General features: G+C 44.8%; 1 protein-coding gene across 1 annotated transcript in view; it reads right to left on the bottom strand.

Moving 5' to 3' along the window:
* Window positions 1-17302, bottom strand: part of LOC124032100 (PDZ domain-containing protein 4-like) — a 37425-nt gene extending 20123 nt beyond the window's left edge. Inside the window, exon 1 of the mRNA XM_046344203.1 lies at window positions 14127-17302. Within this exon, the coding sequence (XP_046200159.1) occupies window positions 14127-14186 (60 nt within the window). The 5' untranslated portion in view covers window positions 14187-17302. The remainder of the gene's footprint in view (window positions 1-14126) is intronic.
* Window positions 17303-17950: the final 648 nt, after the last annotated feature.

Genomic DNA, 17950 nt, shown 5'->3' with positions numbered 1-17950 from the left:
CTCTCTCTCTCTCTCTCTCTCTCTCTCTCTCTCTCTCTCTCTCCCTCTCTACCCCCTCTCTTTCTCCCTCAACCCCTCTCTCTCTCTCCCTCTACCCCTCTCCCTACCTCTCTCTCTCTCTCTCTCTCTCTCTCTCTCTCTCTCTCTCTCTCTCTCTCTCTCTCTCTCTCTCTCTCTCTCTCTCTCTCTCTCTCTACCTCTCTACCTCTCTTTCTCCCTCAACCCTCTCTCTCTCTCTCTACCCTCTCTCTACCTCTCTCTCTCTCCCTCTCCTCTCTCTCTCTCTCTCTCTCTCTCTCTCTCTCTCTCTCTCTCCCTCTCTCTCTCTTTCTCCCTCTCTCTCTCTCTCCCTCTCTCTCTCTCTACCCCTCTCTCTCTCTCTCTCTCTCTCTCTCTCCTCTCTCTCTCTCTCTATCACTCTCTTTTTCCCTCTCTACCCCCTCTCTTTCTCCCTCAACCCCTCCCTCTCTCTCTCTACCTCTCCTCTCTCTCTACCCCTCTCTCTCTCTCTCTCTCCTCTCTCTCTCTCTCTCTCCCTCTACCCCTCTCTTTCTCCCTCTCTCTCTCTCTCTCTACCCCTCTCCCTGCCTCTCTCTCTCTCTCTCTACCTCTGTCTCTCTCTCTACCTCTCTCTCTCTCTCTTTCTATACCCCTCACTCTCTCTCCTCTATCCCTCTACCCCTCCCTCTACCTCTCTCTCTCCCTCTCTACTCTCTCTCTCTCTCTCTCTCTCTCTCTCCTCTCCTCTCTCTCCCCTCTACCCCTCTCTCCTACCTCTCTCTCCCTCCATGCCTCTCTCTCCTCTAACTACCTCTATCTCTCTACCCCTCTCTCTCTACCTCTCTCTCTCCCCTCTCTCTCTCTAACTCTCTCTACCCCCTCTCTCTACCCCTCTCTCCCTCTCTCCCTCTGCTGAAACAGACATGTCTGACTAGACCAGCCATACCACCCATAAACCCACTCTCCTCACTTTATGACCTCCAAACGAATCACAAACCTGTCGAGCAGGAAGGTGATAGAACTAGAACAAAGCTGTTGACAAACACACACACGCACGCACACACACACACACACACACACACACACACACACACACACACACACACACACACACACACACACACACACACACACACACACACACACACACACACACACACACACACACACACACACACACACACACACACACACACACACACACACACACAATCATAAAAATAAGCTTTACCAGAGAGAGGTGTTCCCAAGGGAAAATGTGCAGCCACCACGATAAAGAGGCAGATGAGTTGACTAATAATAGGTCTGTTTTGAGGTGAGTACCAAGGCAATTAGTGAGAGTCAACAGGTATTTCTGTTTACAGATAATTCACTTTGGAATTAGGTTGCTCCGGTTTATATATGGGAGAATTCCCTACAAACATTGCTGTGTTGAGGCTTAGTATTTCAGAGCGAGAGAGTGATGGAAGAGAGAGAGACAGAAAGTAGTACGGGCGTGTGTGTGTGACCATGTGGAGCCATTTGGATATTTGTAGCAAGAGAAAAAGTCAATCAATACACAGATACTGAGAGGAAGAGAAGAAAAGGGGCAGATCAGATTCAATCTAAAGATAGCAAAGGGAGAGAATGTGAGAGACAGATATTGGCTTAGATAGTCTGTCAGAGGGAAAAGTTCATTTCATTGTCAAGTTGTCATATCACTGTACTCCAGTGGCGGCTGGTGGGAGGAGCTATAGGAGGATGGGCTCATTGTAATGGCTAGAATGGAATCAATGGAACGGAGTCAAACATGGTTTCCATATGTTTCAATATAAAGAATCTGTGATCTTTATGTGTGTGCTTGTGTGTGTGTATGTGCATACACATGCCCATACGTACTCGCTCTCAGTAAATATGTCATTGGGCTGTCTGTGTGTTTGCACAGTGTGTACGTCAGAACATGCCTGTGTCAGTGTGAAAAATAACATTTTAGGCTTGTTTAATGACTTCAGTTGCCACGGCAACAGCCTCCCATTGAAACCCATTCTACAGAGAGAAGAGGGAGATAGACAGGATTGGGGGAAAGACTGAGGGGAGGATGGGTAGATGGAGGGGTAGACTGAAGGGGGGTGGGTGTGTGTTGGGTGCAGCACAAAATGGATACTGTGCTCCTACCGTGTTGTGTAGGTATATACATTTTCTGGTTAATTTGCTATGCATTACACATATAGTACAACTAATGCTTACTACAAACACATAGGCAGACATAAAAATATGCGTGTGTACTGTGCAAGACATGGCACCAGCCAGCAACACATGAATAAGTTCCTCCAGCAAGAGAAGCGTGTGTTCAGACCAACGCTGTATGTAAACCATGGATTGATGAACCATGTATTGAAGCCATCGGTCAGCCATATCGACACTCCCCAGTAGGACCAGCCCTCCATAGGAACGTATTTCAATTAAAAAGGACAAAATGACATGTATTGAAATATTTTTTGTTGTAGTGGGGACAGTAGAATTAGTCATCTCTAAAAAATTATATATTGAACAAAAATATAAATGCAACATGCAACCATTTCAAAGATTTTACTAAGTTACGATTCATTTAAGGAAATCAGTCAATTGAAATAAAATAACTAGGCCCTAATCTATGGATTTCACACAACTGGACTGAGTTTTTCCCTACAAAGGGGCTTTATTACAGACAGAAATACTCAGCTCATGAAACATGGGACCCACACTTTACATGTTGCGTTTATATTATTGTTCAGCGTACTTTGAGGAAAATGTTTATATACACTGCTCAAAGGGAACACTAAAGGGAACACTAAAATAACACATCCTAGATCTGAATGAATGAAATATTCTCATTAAATACTTTTTTCTTTACATAGTTGAATGTGCTGACAACAAAATCATGCAAAAATGATCAATGGAAATCAAATCTATCAACCCATGGAGGTCTGGATTTGGAGTCACACTCAAAATTAAAGTGGAAAACCACACTACAGGCTGATCCAACTTTGATGTAATGTCCTTAAAACAAGTCAAAATGAGGCTCAGTAGTGTGTGTGGCCTCCACGTGCCTGTATGACCTCCCTACAACACCTGGGCATGCTCCTGATGAGGTGGCGTATGGTCTCCTGAGGGATCTCCTCCCAGACCTGGACTAAAGCATCAATGGATGGAGCGATGGAGCGAAACATGATGTCCCAGATGTGCTCAATTGGATTCAGTTCTGGGGAACGGGCGGGCCAGTCCATAGCATCAATGCCTTCCTCTTGCAGGAACTGCTGACACACTCCAGCCACATGAGGTCTAGCATTGTCTTGCATTAGGAGGAACCCAGGGCCAACCGCACCAGCATATTGTCTCACAAGGGGTCTGAGGATCTCATGCTCCAGTTTCAACTGACCTGAGCCCTAGGACCATGCCCCAGGACTACCTGACATGATGACTCCTTGCTGTCCCCAGTCCACCTGGCCGTGCTGCTGCTCCAGTTTCAACTGTTCTGCCTTATTATTATTTGACCATGCTGGTCATTTATGAACATTTGAACATCTTGGCCATGTTCTGTTATAATCTCCACCCGGCACAGCCAGAAGAGGACTGGCCACCCCACATAGCCTGGTTCCTCTCTAGGTTTCTTCCTAGGTTTTGGCCTTTCTAGAGAGTTTTTCCTAGCCACAGTGCTTCTACACCTGCATTGCTTGCTGTTTGGGGTTTTAGGCTGGGTTTCTGTACAGCACTTTGAAATATCAGCTGATGTACGAAGGGCTATATAAATATATTTGATTTGATTTGATCTCGGTACCTAATGTCAGTCAGGCTACCTCTGGCGAGCACATGGAGGGCTGTGCGGCCCCCCAAAGAAGTGCCACCCCACCCCCACATGTGGACGTCGGGCCCTCATACTACCCTCATGGAGTCTGTTTCTGACCGTTTGAGCAGACATGCACATTTGTGGCCTGCTGGAGGTCATTTTGCAGGGCTTTGGCAGTGCTCCTCCTTGCACAAAGGCGGAGGTAGCAGTCATGCTACTAGGTTGTTGCCCTCCTACGGCCTCCTCCACGTCTCCTGATGTACTGGCCTGTCTCCTGGTAGCGCCTCCATGCTCTGGACACTACGCTGTCAGACACAGCAAACCTTCTTGCCACAGCTCACATTGATGTTCCATCCTGGATGAGCTGCACTACCTGAGACACTTGTATGGGTTGTAGACTCCGTCTCATGCTACCACTAGAGTGAAAGCACCGCCAGAATTCAAAAGTGACCAAAACATCAGCCAGGAAGCATAGGAACTGAGAAGTGGTCTGTGGTCACCACCTGCAGAACCACTCCTTTATTGGGGGTGTCTTGCTAATTACCTATAATTTCCACCTGTTGTCTATTCCATTTGCACAACAGCATGTGAAATGTATTGTCAATCAGTGTTGCTTCCTAAGTGGACAGTTTGATTTCACAGAAGTGAAATTTAATCCAAGTAAAAATCCCTGTCTTAGGTTCCCTGTCTTAGGTCAGTTAGGATCACCACTTTCACCATTTTAAGAATGTGAAATGTCAGAATAATAGCAGAGAGAACTATTTATTTCAGCTTTAATTTCTTTCATCACTTTCCTAGTGGGTCAGCAGTTTACATACACTCAATTAGTATTTGGTAGCATTGTCTTTAAATTGTTTAACTTGGGTCAAACGTTTCGGGTAGCCTTCCACAAGCTTCCCACAATAAGTTGGGTGAATTTTGGCCCATTCCTCCTGACAGAGCGGGTGTAACTGACTCAGGTTTGTAGGCCTCCTTGCTTGCACACGCTTTTTCAGTTCTGCCCACAAATGTTCTACATGATTGAGGTCAGGGCTTTGTGATGGCCACTCCAATAGCTTGACTTTGTTGTCCTTAAGCCATTTTGCCACAACTTTGGAAGTATGATGCTGCCACGCCCATGCTTCACGGTTGGGATGGTGTTCTTCGGCTTGCAAGGCTCCCCCTTTTTCCTCCAAACATAATGATGGTTATTGTGGCCAAACAGTTCAATTTTTGATTCATCAGACCAGAGAACATTTCTCCAAAAAGTACAATCTTTGTCCCCATGTGCAGTTGCAAACTGTAGTCTGGCTTTTTTGGAGCAGTGGCTTCTTCCTTGCTGAGCAGCCTTTCAGGTTATGTCTATATACAACTCATTTTACTGTGGATATAGATGCTTTTGTACCTGTTTCCTCCAGCATCTTCACAAGATCCTTTGCTGTTGTTTTGGGATTGATTGCACCAAAGTACATTAATCTCTAGGAGACAGACCGCGTCTCCTTCCTGAGTGGTATGAAGGCTGCGTGGTCCCATGGTGTTTATACTTGCATACTATTGTTTGTACAGGTGAACGTGGTACCTTCAGGGATTTGGAAATTGCTCCCAAGGATGAACCAGACTTGGAGGTCTACAATTATTGGCTGATTTCTTTTGATTTTCCCATGATGTCAAGCAGAGAGACACTGAGTTTGAAGGTAGGCCTTGAAATGCATCCACAGGTACACCTTCCATTGACTCAAATTATGTCCATTAGACTATCAGAAGCTTCTAAAGCCATGGCAGCATTTTCTGGAATTTTCCAAGCTGTTTAAAGGCACAGTCAACTTAATGTACCCACTGGAATTGTGATTGAACCATTTTTGGAAAAATGAATTGTGTCATGCACAAAGTAGATGTCCTAACTGTCATGATCGTCTAATGAATTAACAGACCAAGGCGCAGCGTACGTAGAGTTCCACATGTTTAAGCAAATGAAACTCACAAAAACAACAAAGAAGAATAAACGATACATGAAGCAAATGCAGTGCTCCCAGGCAACAGCTGCCTCTGATTGGGAACCATACCAGGCCAACATAGAAATAATTAACCTAGATAGGAACACCCCCCCCTAGTCACACCCCTTCTAGTCACACCACGACCTAACCAAAATAGAGAATAACAAGGCTCTCTATGGTCAGGGTGTGAAGGTACTCTCCCCCCCTCCCACAAAGGTGCGGACTACGGCCACAAAACCTGAAACCAACTGGGGAGGGCAGGGGGGTGACTAGTGTTGGTGGCGGCTTCGGTGCAGGTCTTTGCCCCCACCCAGACCACGGGTCTGGCCTTGGAGCGGGGTAGAATGCCGTGCCCAGACTGGGCATCGGCGCAGAGGAGGGCCCCGGCCATGGAGCTGGGTTGTACGCCGCACCCGGACTGGGTACTGGCGTGGAAGAAGACTCTGGCCATGGAGCTAAGTTGACCGCCGTGCCTGGACTGGGCACCGGTGCAGAGGAAGGCTCCTGCCATGGAGCGGGACCGGACGCCATGCCTGGACTGGGCACTGGCGCAGAGGAAGGCTCCTCCCATGGAGTGGGACTGGACGCCGTGCCTGAACTGGACATTGGCACAGAGGAAGGCTCCTGCCATGGAGCGGGACTGGACGCCGTGCTCGGACTGGGCATCGGCGCAGAGGAAGGCTCCTGCCATGGAGCGGGACTGGCCTGGGACCGTCGCCTGAAGCTCCGAACAGGGGAGGCGCACTGGAGGCCTGATGCGTGGGGCCGGCACAGGTGGGACCGGGACTGGTGACACGCACTTCAGGGCGAGTGCGGGGAGCAGGCACAGGACGTACCGGACTGGGGAGGCGCACTGGAGGCCAGATGCGTGAAACCGGTGCAGATGACACCGGATTGGTGTCACGCTCCTTAGCACGCTCACGCTGCAGCACTCTCATCGCCACCACCTCTCTCCGGAATCTTTCATCAAGTTCCTCCATCTACTCCCTGACGTTCTCTGGCTCATTCCTTGACTCCGCCAACCACCCGTTTGCCGCCCCCACTCCAAAAAAAGAATTCTGGGCTGTCTTTTGGGCTTACTCTGTGGCTGCGAACCCCGGCATCGTCGCTATCCTCCCTTCTCTCCCTGCGTCTGCTTCCACGGGAGGCTTTTGTCTCCAGCCATAATTTCCTCCCAAGTCCAGGATGTCTTCTCTTCCTTTAACTCCTCCAAAGCCCAGGATACCTTCTCTTCCTTTAACTCCTCCAAAGCGCAGGATACCTCCTCTTCCTTTAACTCCTCCAAAGCCCAGGATACCTTCTCTTCCTTTAACTCCTCCCAAGTCCAGGATACCTTCTCTTCCTTTAACTCCTCCAAAGCGCAGGATACCTTCTCTTCCTTTAACTCCTCCCAAGTCCAGGATACCTTCTCTTCCTTTAACTCCTCCAAAGCGCAGGATACCTTCTCTTCCTTTAACTCCTCCCAAGTCCAGGATACCTTCTCTTCCTTTAACTCCTCCCAAGTCCAGGATACCTTCTCTTCCTTTAACTCCTCCAAATCGCAGGATACCTTCTCTTCCTTTAACTCCTCCCAAGTCCAGGATACCTTCTCTTCCTTTAACTCCTCCAAAGCGCAGGATACCTTCTCTTCCTTTAACTCCTCCCAAGCCCAGGATACCTTCTCTTCCTTTAACTCCTCCAAATCGCAGGATACCTTCTCTTCCTTTAACTCCTCCAAAGCGCAGGATACCTTCTCTTCCTTTAACTCCTCCCAAGTCCAGGATACCTTCTCTTCCTTTAACTCCTCCAAAGCGCAGGATACCTTCTCTTCCTTTAACTCCTCCCAAGTCCAGGATACCTTCTCTTCCTTTAACTCCTCCCAAGTCCAGGATACCTTCTCTTCCTTTAACTCCTCCAAAGCCCAGGATACCTTCTCTTCCTTTAACTCCTCCAAAGCGCAGGATACCTTCTCTTCCTGGGCACGCTGCTTGGTCCTGTTGTGGTGGGATCTTCTGTCACAATCGTCTAATGAATTAACGGACCAAGGCGCAGCGTACGTAGAGTTCCACATGTTTAACCAAATGAAACTCACAAAAACAACAAAGAAGAATAAACGATACATGACACAAATGCAGTGCTCCCAGGCAACTACACACAAACAAGATCCCACAAAAACCAGTGGGGAAATGGCTCCCCAATCAGAGATAACGATAAACAGCTGCCTCTGATTGGGAACTATACCAGGCCAACATAGAAATAATTAAACTAGATAGGAATACCCCCCTAGTCACACCCCGACCTAACCAAAATAGAGAATAACAAGACTCTCTATGGTCAGGGCGTGATACTAACTAACTGACTTGCCAAAAGTATAGTTTGTTAACAAGAAATGTGTGGAGTCGTTGAAAAACGAGTGTTAATGACTCTAAGTGTATGTAAACTTCCGACTTCAACTGAATATACATATTTCAACTGTATATATACTGTACAGATCACTGCACCTGCACATATCCCATCTGTAAACAGCCCATCTATCTACCTACCTCATCCCCATACTGGTATTTATTTATTTATCTTGCTCCTTTGCACCCCAGTATCTCTACTTGCACATTCATCTTCTGCACATCTACCATTCCAGTGTTTAATTGCTATATTGTAATTACTTCACCACCATGGCCTATTTATTGCCTTAACTCCCTTATCTTACCTCATTTGCACTCACTGTATATAGACTTTTTGTTTTCTTTTGTTCTACTGTATTATTGACTGTATGTTTTGTTCATTCCATGTGTAACTCTGTGTTGTTGTATGTGTCGAATTGCTATGCTTTATCTTGGCCAGGTCGCAGTTGCAAATGAGAACTTGTTTTCAACTAGTCTACCTGGTTAAATAAAGGTGAAATAAATTTTAAAAATTAGAAAACTGTAAAAAAACATGTATTAAATTATGTGAGCTAAACATAACAAAAACACACATATTATATATATATATATATGTGCTTTTTTATGTTACGCTCACATAATTTAATTTCAATTTATGCATTAAGGTTAATATGGCTAATTGAGTGGCTGTCAGTGACTGGCATAACAAGAGAAAAACTGCTGAGGCGCAACCACATTTTTTAAATGCATCTTGTGTATTCTACTATTCTAACTCTCAACAGTAATTATTTTTAATTTGTTCACTCTGATATGTCACGACCCACATTAACATGGTGCTTGCCTACGGAGCAGCAAGGGGAACTGCCCCTCCCTTTCTTACTTTAATTAAGGCTATGTTCAAATCAGGACGGGGAACTGCCCCTCCCTTCCCTACTTTCAGGATATGCTTCTTTATTGAGGAAAATGTGCTTACTATGACTGTGATATGCAGTTGTCTCACCTTAAGATGAATGCACTAACTGTAAATCTCTCTGGAGCTAAATTACTAAAATGTAAATGTAGCATACTTTAGAAAGGATGCATTAAGGTGTCTAACAGAATAAATGTGACAAAAACAAATGAGGACATTACATTTATTTCTATAGCTTCCAAAATATATTTTAGTGAAGGAGTGCCAAGATGGAGGCACAGTAGCTTCAACACAGCATCCCTATCAGTCATCTAGTGTATAAATCATGGGTTCAGACAGACAAAACTGTCTGTTCTTCTCTTGCGTTGCCGTAAACATTGTCAGTGTAATGTTGCATTGTAGTGTCAGTGTAATGTAGCATTGTAGTGTCAGTGTAACGTAGCATTGTAATGTCAGTGTAATGTGGCATTGTAGTGTCAGTGTAATGTAGCATTGTAATGTCAGTGTAATGTTGCATTGTAGTGTCAGTGTAATGTAGCATTGTAATGTCAGTGTAATGTGGCATTGTAATGTCAGTGTAATGTTGCAATGTAATGTCAGTGTAATGTGGCATTGTAATGTCAGTGTAATGTGGCATTGTAATGTCAGTGTAATGTTGCATTGTAATGTCAGTGTAATGTTGCAATGTAATGTCAGTGTAATGTGGCATTGTAATGTCAGTGTAATGTTGCAATGTAATGTTAGTGTAATGTTGCAATGTAATGTCAGTGTAATGTGGCATTGTAATGTCAGTGTAATGTTGCAATGTAATGTCAGTGTAATGTGGCATTGTAGTGTCAGTGTAATGTTGCAATGTACATGAATAGCAGATCACTTCTCATTTAACTGAGTCTAATTTGGATGTGTATTTATGCATTTTTGTGGAAAGCCCTGGGACCGGTTTCCAAAAAGCATCTTAAAGCTAAGTTCATCCTTAAGGCTAAGTTCATCCTTAAGATGCTTTTGGGAAACCGGTCCCAGAACAAAGCACAAAACCTCAAGAGACATGCAGTGTTTTAGAAAACTGTGAAATTGATCTATTTTATTTGGCATCATGGAGTTTTTAGAAATTCTGTATTTACAATATTGTCATGTGGTGAGTTGTTTTAATTTAAGAATTTTCCTTAAACGGAAATTTCAGCCTTTGGATGAAAGGAAAACATGCTTTACTATCAAACTGTCAGTATATTCTGTTTGGAATGCTGATGGTCTAGCTACATGCCTATGTGATCATCTTGACACACCCTTTGCCATCTGGCCTTCACAGGTTGCATGAGAGCACTGGTGGTAACCATGATTCTGCCAATAGAACAGTGGTGTATGTGTCTCAGTTCTGTCGGTGTATCCTCCATTTATCCAGGCAGAGGCTCTCTTGTGTGCTCTTTGGAGGCATTGGGTACAGACTGATTGGACCACAGTGCATACAAACAGGTTCCATGCTACATCACCCAGACGGGACAGAGAACAGAAGACTCAGTGATAAACCACCACTGTTTTACTCCCCACCCCTGCTTGTTTGGGTCTCAGACAGTGGCTCACACAGTCTGCCAGAGAACTTTGCTGTCTATAAAAGCTGAACACCTTTTGTGTGGTTAGAGCTCCCTCCCTTGGGCATACCTTTATGTATCGCTTATTACACAATTGTTGGAACGCTTGATCAGTGAAGTGATTTGATTTTACACTATATCAATACACACTGACCCGGCATGTGGTCTCTGTCATCAAGGCTGACCTCTGAAAAAGGGTCAATGAATTTACCGCCAGTCTCCCTTGCATGCTTCAGACTACACACACACACACACACACAGACACACACACACATAGGCAGCCAAGCATACACACAAGCACGCAGACACACACACACCCGGGGGATCAGCGAAGTCACTCAAGCCCACCTATTCATCTCTGCTCTGTCAAGCGCTCAAATCAATTACTCCTGTCATCTTTTGAGGGCAAACAGCAGAAAAATAGCTCTCTTTATCCTTCCTTCCTTCTTTCCTTTCCTCCCCTTTTTCTTTTTCCCATTCTGTCTTTTCCTTTCCTTTGCCTGACTCATTAGTCTACCACTTGCATTCATGTCGTCGCCCGTTGTTCTCTTTCTTGGCTTTGCTTCAGGCACCAGATGCAACTCTGATAACTGGCACAGACTCACATGTCCTGACTCTTTGACATACGACCATAGCAATAGAATAACAATCCATACAGTATACATCCCTATGCTTGTTGTGACACGTCTGATACATGAGAACATATAGATATTGAAGCTGATTCCTGGGCATTATCTTTTTAAATGGGGTGTTTATTCAGTCTCACAGACATTACCACAAACTCATGAAGCAAAAACTATATTCACATGGTACATGGGAGCACACCTAGATCTTGCAGTTGTCAAATGTTGCTGTTTGCTGAGGCTGTAACCGTGGCAACCCTTCAGTGCACCCCCTGGACAAAAACTATTTTGGTGCTGAGCTAAAATGCCTACATTTAATGAATTATGCATCTTTGTCAGATAAAAAGATAATCATGAATATTCCTGCATTATTCGTATTTTTACAATAATAATCAGACTCTTTAGATTGATGTTATTGTTCTTTTTCTTTTTCTCTTTGTGTTTTTGTTTTCTAATAGTCCATCATTAGGGTGGTTGTAGTTACATTGTTCATGGTCATTTTACTGTGTGCACCTCTGTAATTGCTTGTGGGTGTTATTACTTTGAACTGTTAATCAATAGTTTGATCATTTTAATTAATACATGCATGGCTTGTTCATATGGATGGGGTGTTGAAACCATTGAGCATACAAATGATCTGTCAGCTGGTTTGCTGAATGACTGACATTAGACCGATATGACGTCAGCATATTGATGCCCGTCTCTGTTGCTACAGGTGGTGGTGCCACCAGAGCATTGTGACTGAGTTGTGGCTGAGCACGACTCGAGATACAGTGCCTTCGGAAAGTATTCAGACCCCTGGACTTTTTCCACATGTTGTTAGGTTACAGCCTTATTCATGTTTTCCTCATTAATCTACACACAATACCCCATAATGACGAAGCAAAAACAGGTTTTTAGAAATGTTTGCTAATAAAAAAACTGATTTTACATTTGCATAAGTATTCAGACCCTTCACTCAGTACTTTGTTGAAGCACCTTTGGCAGCGATTACAGCCTTGAGTCTTCTTGGGTACAACGCTACAAGCTTAGCACACCTGTATTTGGGGAGTTCCTCCCATTCTTCTCTGCAGATCCTCTCAAGCTCTGTGAGGTTAGATGGATAGCGTTGCTGCACAACTATTTTCAAGTCTCTATAGAGATGTTCGATCGGGTTCAAGTCCGGACTCTGGCTGGGTCACTCAAGGACATTCAGAGACTTGTCCCGAAGCCACTCCAGCATTGTCTTGGCTGTGTACTTAGGGTCGTTGTCATGTTGGAAAGTGAAACTTCACCACAGTGTGAGGTCCTGAGCTCTCTGGAGCAAGTTTTCATCAAGGATCTCTCTGTACTTTGTGTGACAGTATAACTTTAAACCGTCCCCTCACCCATACCCGGGCGTGAACCAGGGACCCTTTGCACACACTAACAACAGTCACCCACGAAGCATCGTTATCCATCGCTCCACAAAAGCCGCGGCCCTTGCAGAGCAAGGGGAACCACTACTTCATGGTCTCAGAGCAAGTGATGTCACCGATTGAAACGCTATTTAGCGCGTACCACCGCTGACTAACCAGCCGTTTCACATCCGTTACACTAGCTCTATTCATCTTTCCCTCGATCCTGACTAGTCTCCAAGTCCCTGCCGCTGAGAAACATCCCTACAGCATGATGCTGCCACCACCATGCTTCAACGTAGCGATGGTGCCAGGTTTTCTCCAGACATGACACTTGGCAATAAGGCCAAAGAGTGACTTTTGACTTCTCCAAGTGACTTCTCCAAGTGGGCTGTCATGTGCCTTTTACTGAGGAGTGGCTTCCGTCTGGAAACTCTAACATAAAGGCCTGATTGGTGGAGTGCTGCAGAGCTGGTTGTCCTTTTGGAAGGTTCTCCCCTCTCCACAGAGGAACTTGAGCTCTGGCAGAATGACCATCGGGTCCTTGGTCACCTCGCTGACCAAGGCCCTTCTCCCCTGATTGGTCAGTTTGGCCGGGTGGCCAGCTCTAGGAAGAGTCTTGGTGGTTCCCAACTTCTTCCATTTAAGAATGATGGAGGCCACTGTGTTCTTGGGGACCTTCAATGCTGCAGACATTTTTTGGTTCCCTTCCCCAGTTCTGTGCCTCGACGCAATCCTGTCTCTGAGCTCTACGGACAATTTCATCGACCTTATGAGCTCTACGGAAATTTCATCGACCTTATGCACTGTCAACTGTGGGACCTTATATAGACAGGTGTGTGCCTTTCCAAATCATGCCCAATCAATTAAATTTACCACAGGTGGACTCCAATCAAGTTGAAGAAACATCTCAAGGATGATCAATGGAAATAGGATGGACCTGAGTCTCACAGTAAAGAGTCTGAATACTTATGTAAATAAGGTATTTCTGTTTTTAATTTTAATACATTTGCTAAAGATTCTAAAAACATGTTTACGCTTTGTCATTATGTATTGTGTGTAGATTTCTGAGGAACTGTTAAAAAAAAAACATTTTAGAATATGGCTGAAAAGTAACAAAATGTGGAAAATTCAATGGGTCTGAATACAACAACACATACTGTCATTAGATTACAGACAGACAGACACTGTATCAGAAAGGTGTCAACATGAATAAGCTGTGACAGTATCAAGAGAGCAAGAGAGGAGGAGAGGGGAGAATGTTAAAAGGCTTGGTACTACAGTAGGCTAGGAGAGAGAGAGAGAGAGAGAGAGGAGAGAGAGAGAGAGAGAGAGAGAGAGAGAGAGAGAGAGAGAGAGAGAGAGAGAGAGAGAGAGAGAGAGAGAGAGAGAGAGAGAGAGAGAGAGAGAGAGAGAGAGAGAGAGAGAGAGAGAGAGAGAGAGAGAGAGAGAGAGAGAGAGAGAGAGAGAGAGAGAGAGAGAGAGAAACTCACCTGGAACATGACCCTGTACTGTTCCTCAGGCTTCTGAATCATACACATGTTACACCCCATGGTGTCCTGGACTCAGGCCAGGCGAGGCCAAACTAGTCCAGGAGAACAGTACCTTAAAACACCTCTCTCTCCCTTCGGTGTGGCAGTCAGAGAGCTCCCCACAGACCTACAGGTCCTGAGTGTCAACCCCTCTTATTTCAGGGCACTGTGGATTATGGATATCAGAGTTTCTCTGTCCCCAAAAACAGGCTGTGTCCCTGTGTCCTGTTCCTATCCTCGTTCCAGATGTCAAGTTTTACAATCCAAACCTAATCCCTACATTTAAAAAAGGGTTTTGGGTGTCCTCCCATCTGTTTCTGTCCCCATTGCAGAGTACACATATCTTTGTTTGTCTTCGTAAGCGTGGAGTGGTTATGTTCAGGTTAGGTTTTGCGTGACTTCATCATGATTTCAGAGGGAGGGAGGGGGGTGGGACTCAGAGATGAGTAAGTTGACAGGGGAGCTGAGGATGGGTTGAAAGGACTGACAGTTGATCAGTGTTATTGGGTTGTATTGTATTTAAGACAGTCCATCATAACTATTCAATAATGATTCAAACACCTGTCAATAATAATCATGCATGGGACCTAGACCTAAAGTGTATGCAGCCTAATTCTGCATGATTTCTGTTGAACAGTCACCTTTTGAGCTGTCTCTCTCAACTAGCTGAGACTTTTTCCCCAATGGAACTCAACATGAACTCGCCCACTCCTTTCCCTGGTCTCACGCTCAGCTCAGCTAATCCTCAGCACTCTTTTAAAGAAACTCTTTCAAACTTTCAGATGCAATCAGGCACAGATATCAAATAACTTCTTGCCCTATTTTTTCCCCCAACACTCCCTCTCAATTTTCCCACCTTCTTCGCTTCCCAGGTTTAGAAGGATTGTTCAAGTCTGGCTTGTGTGATAAGTTATCCCTCTGCCGGCCTTTTTCTCAGGTTTCACTTTTCTTTTGCTCTGGCACTTTCACCTTTTCAGGATCAATGGACTCCTCAGTACTTTTTCATTGGTGCTTGGGGTCAGTGACATCTTCTGGTTTACCTCCATTGAAACAGACCAAGAGGAGAGAGAGATAATCTGCCCACTGAACAATCTATCCTACTGCCTGAATCTCAAGCCCTGGCTGTTGAGCTAAGATTAGCAGTATGTATTGGCTACACGAAACCCAATAACACGCACACCTGCACACGAATCCCCAGTGAGGCAACAACAGAGGAAACTGCTGGAAACTGCTGTCTCAAATGCACCTCTCTGCTTGATGTTGTGTATCTGTCAGAATAACAGACGCTAAGAACCACTTTTAGGATACAACTGTTTCACTGACACTGGTCTACATACAAAATGTATATCATGTCAATTATCACTGTGGAGTGTTTGAGGAAACTAGACAGTTGTCTGCAGAAGGTGTGTGAGACAAACGGGTAGATTCAGCTTCAGGTGTTCTTTCAGGTTTCTATCCAGGTCTTTTGACAGTTATGGCTCATTGATAAGCTAAACCAGGGCATTTCCAATCAACCGAAACACTGGAGGCTATTGATCTGGGGTGTCACTGAATGGAAAATTATAATTAAATTATAGGCCTGTTAGGGAACAGGAGCCCTCCTACTCAGTCATGTGCAATAATCTACGTCAAAACCTCTAAGGGATCAATTACATGTTGTGTTTTCAGGACTATTGGTGAAATCAGGACGAGTCAACATTAAGAACACCAATGATAAGCCATGTGTAAAACAATGGGCTTTTCATTAGAAATAGAAGGTTTAAGGGTCTTTGTTTTCCTCATTAAAATGTGTTGATTGAAGGTATGCCTCTTGCTCCTCTCTCATTGCTATCTATCATTCAATCCGTCCTTCACCTGTTTAAGTGGACTAATTCAGTGTATTGACTTCCATCCTGCACTCCTTCTCTCATTATCCCCTAAGATAATGCATGCTGAAGTGGAAACGTACGGCATTATACTGTAACCGTGTAACCATTTACAGCCTGTATCTCTCCTGACTGTCTCGGTCTCATTACCTTTAACAGGTTAAACGTTTAAGTCTCATCAGCACTTCCTCCAGAAGGCCCTGCAATCTGGACATCACTCCACATGTTATGCTTTCAAAGGTTCACTTCTGCCCAGCCAAGCTACTGTCAAAAACAAGGTGTTAGCTTCTGTAATCCTTCCTCAAAGCCTCACTGACTGCACCTACCTGTACTATCTCCAGATACTCAGTGTTATCCTTGACACTGGCACATACTCACAGTATATAACCAACTGCAATATAAAAGATCAACACACACACACAGAGACATGCACACACACTTGTAAAAAAAAACTCCCAGTCTGTCAGGCTAGGCAGTAAGCACCAGAGCCAATGCCAGTCTAGCTGTAGAACTGTGTCAGACAGTCACAGCAGGTGCTGAAAGCCAAACAGGCGTGTCAAATGTCCCAACGGTTCCTACTCTCTCCATGTTCAGTCCCACATTGAGCCTTTCATCGCATGAGGATGTACGCGAATTCTAATTCTTACCTGGCCACTATTGTAAAACCTCTAGTTTGAGACCCACAGTCTGTCATGTGAATGATCTGAGTCTAACAGGTATGGACTCTACAGATCCACGAAGGAAAGAAGGAGAGGAGATGTAAAATGTAGTGATGAGAAATGACAGAAAATTAGAGCATTTCCTCTTGCAGGACTTCTGCCACTCTATGTCCTCACAAACAAAAACAAAGCTTAAACTAGAGCCCAGAAAAAGAAAGTTCATCCATCTTCTACTGCAGGAAGAAAATAACATCAAATCAAGAATGTGAGGTACCAGATCTGCAGTAATAATCCACCTTTTGTCTGTTGGTCATTCTTTAAAAAATCCGCAATTAGAAACAAAAGCGTTGGGAGGGACAAAAGCATCCATCCAGGTGGTTTATAGAGCCAGAGTGTAAAGCACACTGCCTCCCTCAGGTTGGACATAAATCCCAATCACCACACTCAGAAGATGATAGAAATCACTGACGGCTGATTGGGGGATTGTCTTGGCTTCTCCCCTCAGGCACGACAGTAAATGCACTCCCCCACTGCAGAGGGGAACACAAAGGCGTTCCTGCCCAGCGGTAAGGAGCTTGCTGATCCGCGCACAGCACTATCAAGCATGTCTGCTACTGCTGAATAGGATTCTACTGGATGCAACACTGTTCTCTCTCTCTCTCTGGCTTTCCAGAGGTAGGCTCTGGCCCCCTCCCCTAGTCCCCCCATTTGCTACCCCTCCTCCCCCTCTTGCTCTCTCTCTTGCTCCCTTCTCTCTCCCTCTTTCTCTGTCTCTCTCTCTGTGGGAAACACAGGGCATGCTCCAGAAAGCCTGATGATCGGTTTTCACTATGCAGGTAGAACAGAGCTGAAGGAGAGAGAGAGAGAGAGAGAGAGTAAGCTACTACAATCTACATGAAATAATGAACAGTCAAGGAGCACTATCAATAAACATTTGTCAATATTCATATATAATGTGACATACTGTATGTATCCCTACAAGTATCAATTGCTTAATGATAAGGTACCAATAATAATATGGGATAATGTACTGTACTAGACAAACAGAAATGGCCAAAGGAGGTAGAGAGCCTCTAACCGCCTGTGAATTGAAATGGGTTGAAGCGCTGACACACAGAAGGAAGAAAATGAGAAGGAAAAGAGAGGGGGACAGAACAATTGGATAACAGGTGTATGATGGGATGGATTTAAAGATGGAACACAGCCAAGGAATGTGAAGTACATGACTGTGTGGGAGAGAGTGGGAGATGGAGAAAAAGAG

This window comes from Oncorhynchus gorbuscha, linkage group LG03, assembly GCF_021184085.1.
Source record: "Oncorhynchus gorbuscha isolate QuinsamMale2020 ecotype Even-year linkage group LG03, OgorEven_v1.0, whole genome shotgun sequence".
Classification (NCBI taxonomy): Eukaryota; Metazoa; Chordata; class Actinopteri; order Salmoniformes; family Salmonidae; genus Oncorhynchus; species Oncorhynchus gorbuscha.
This window is presented reverse-complemented; position numbering and strand designations above follow the sequence as displayed.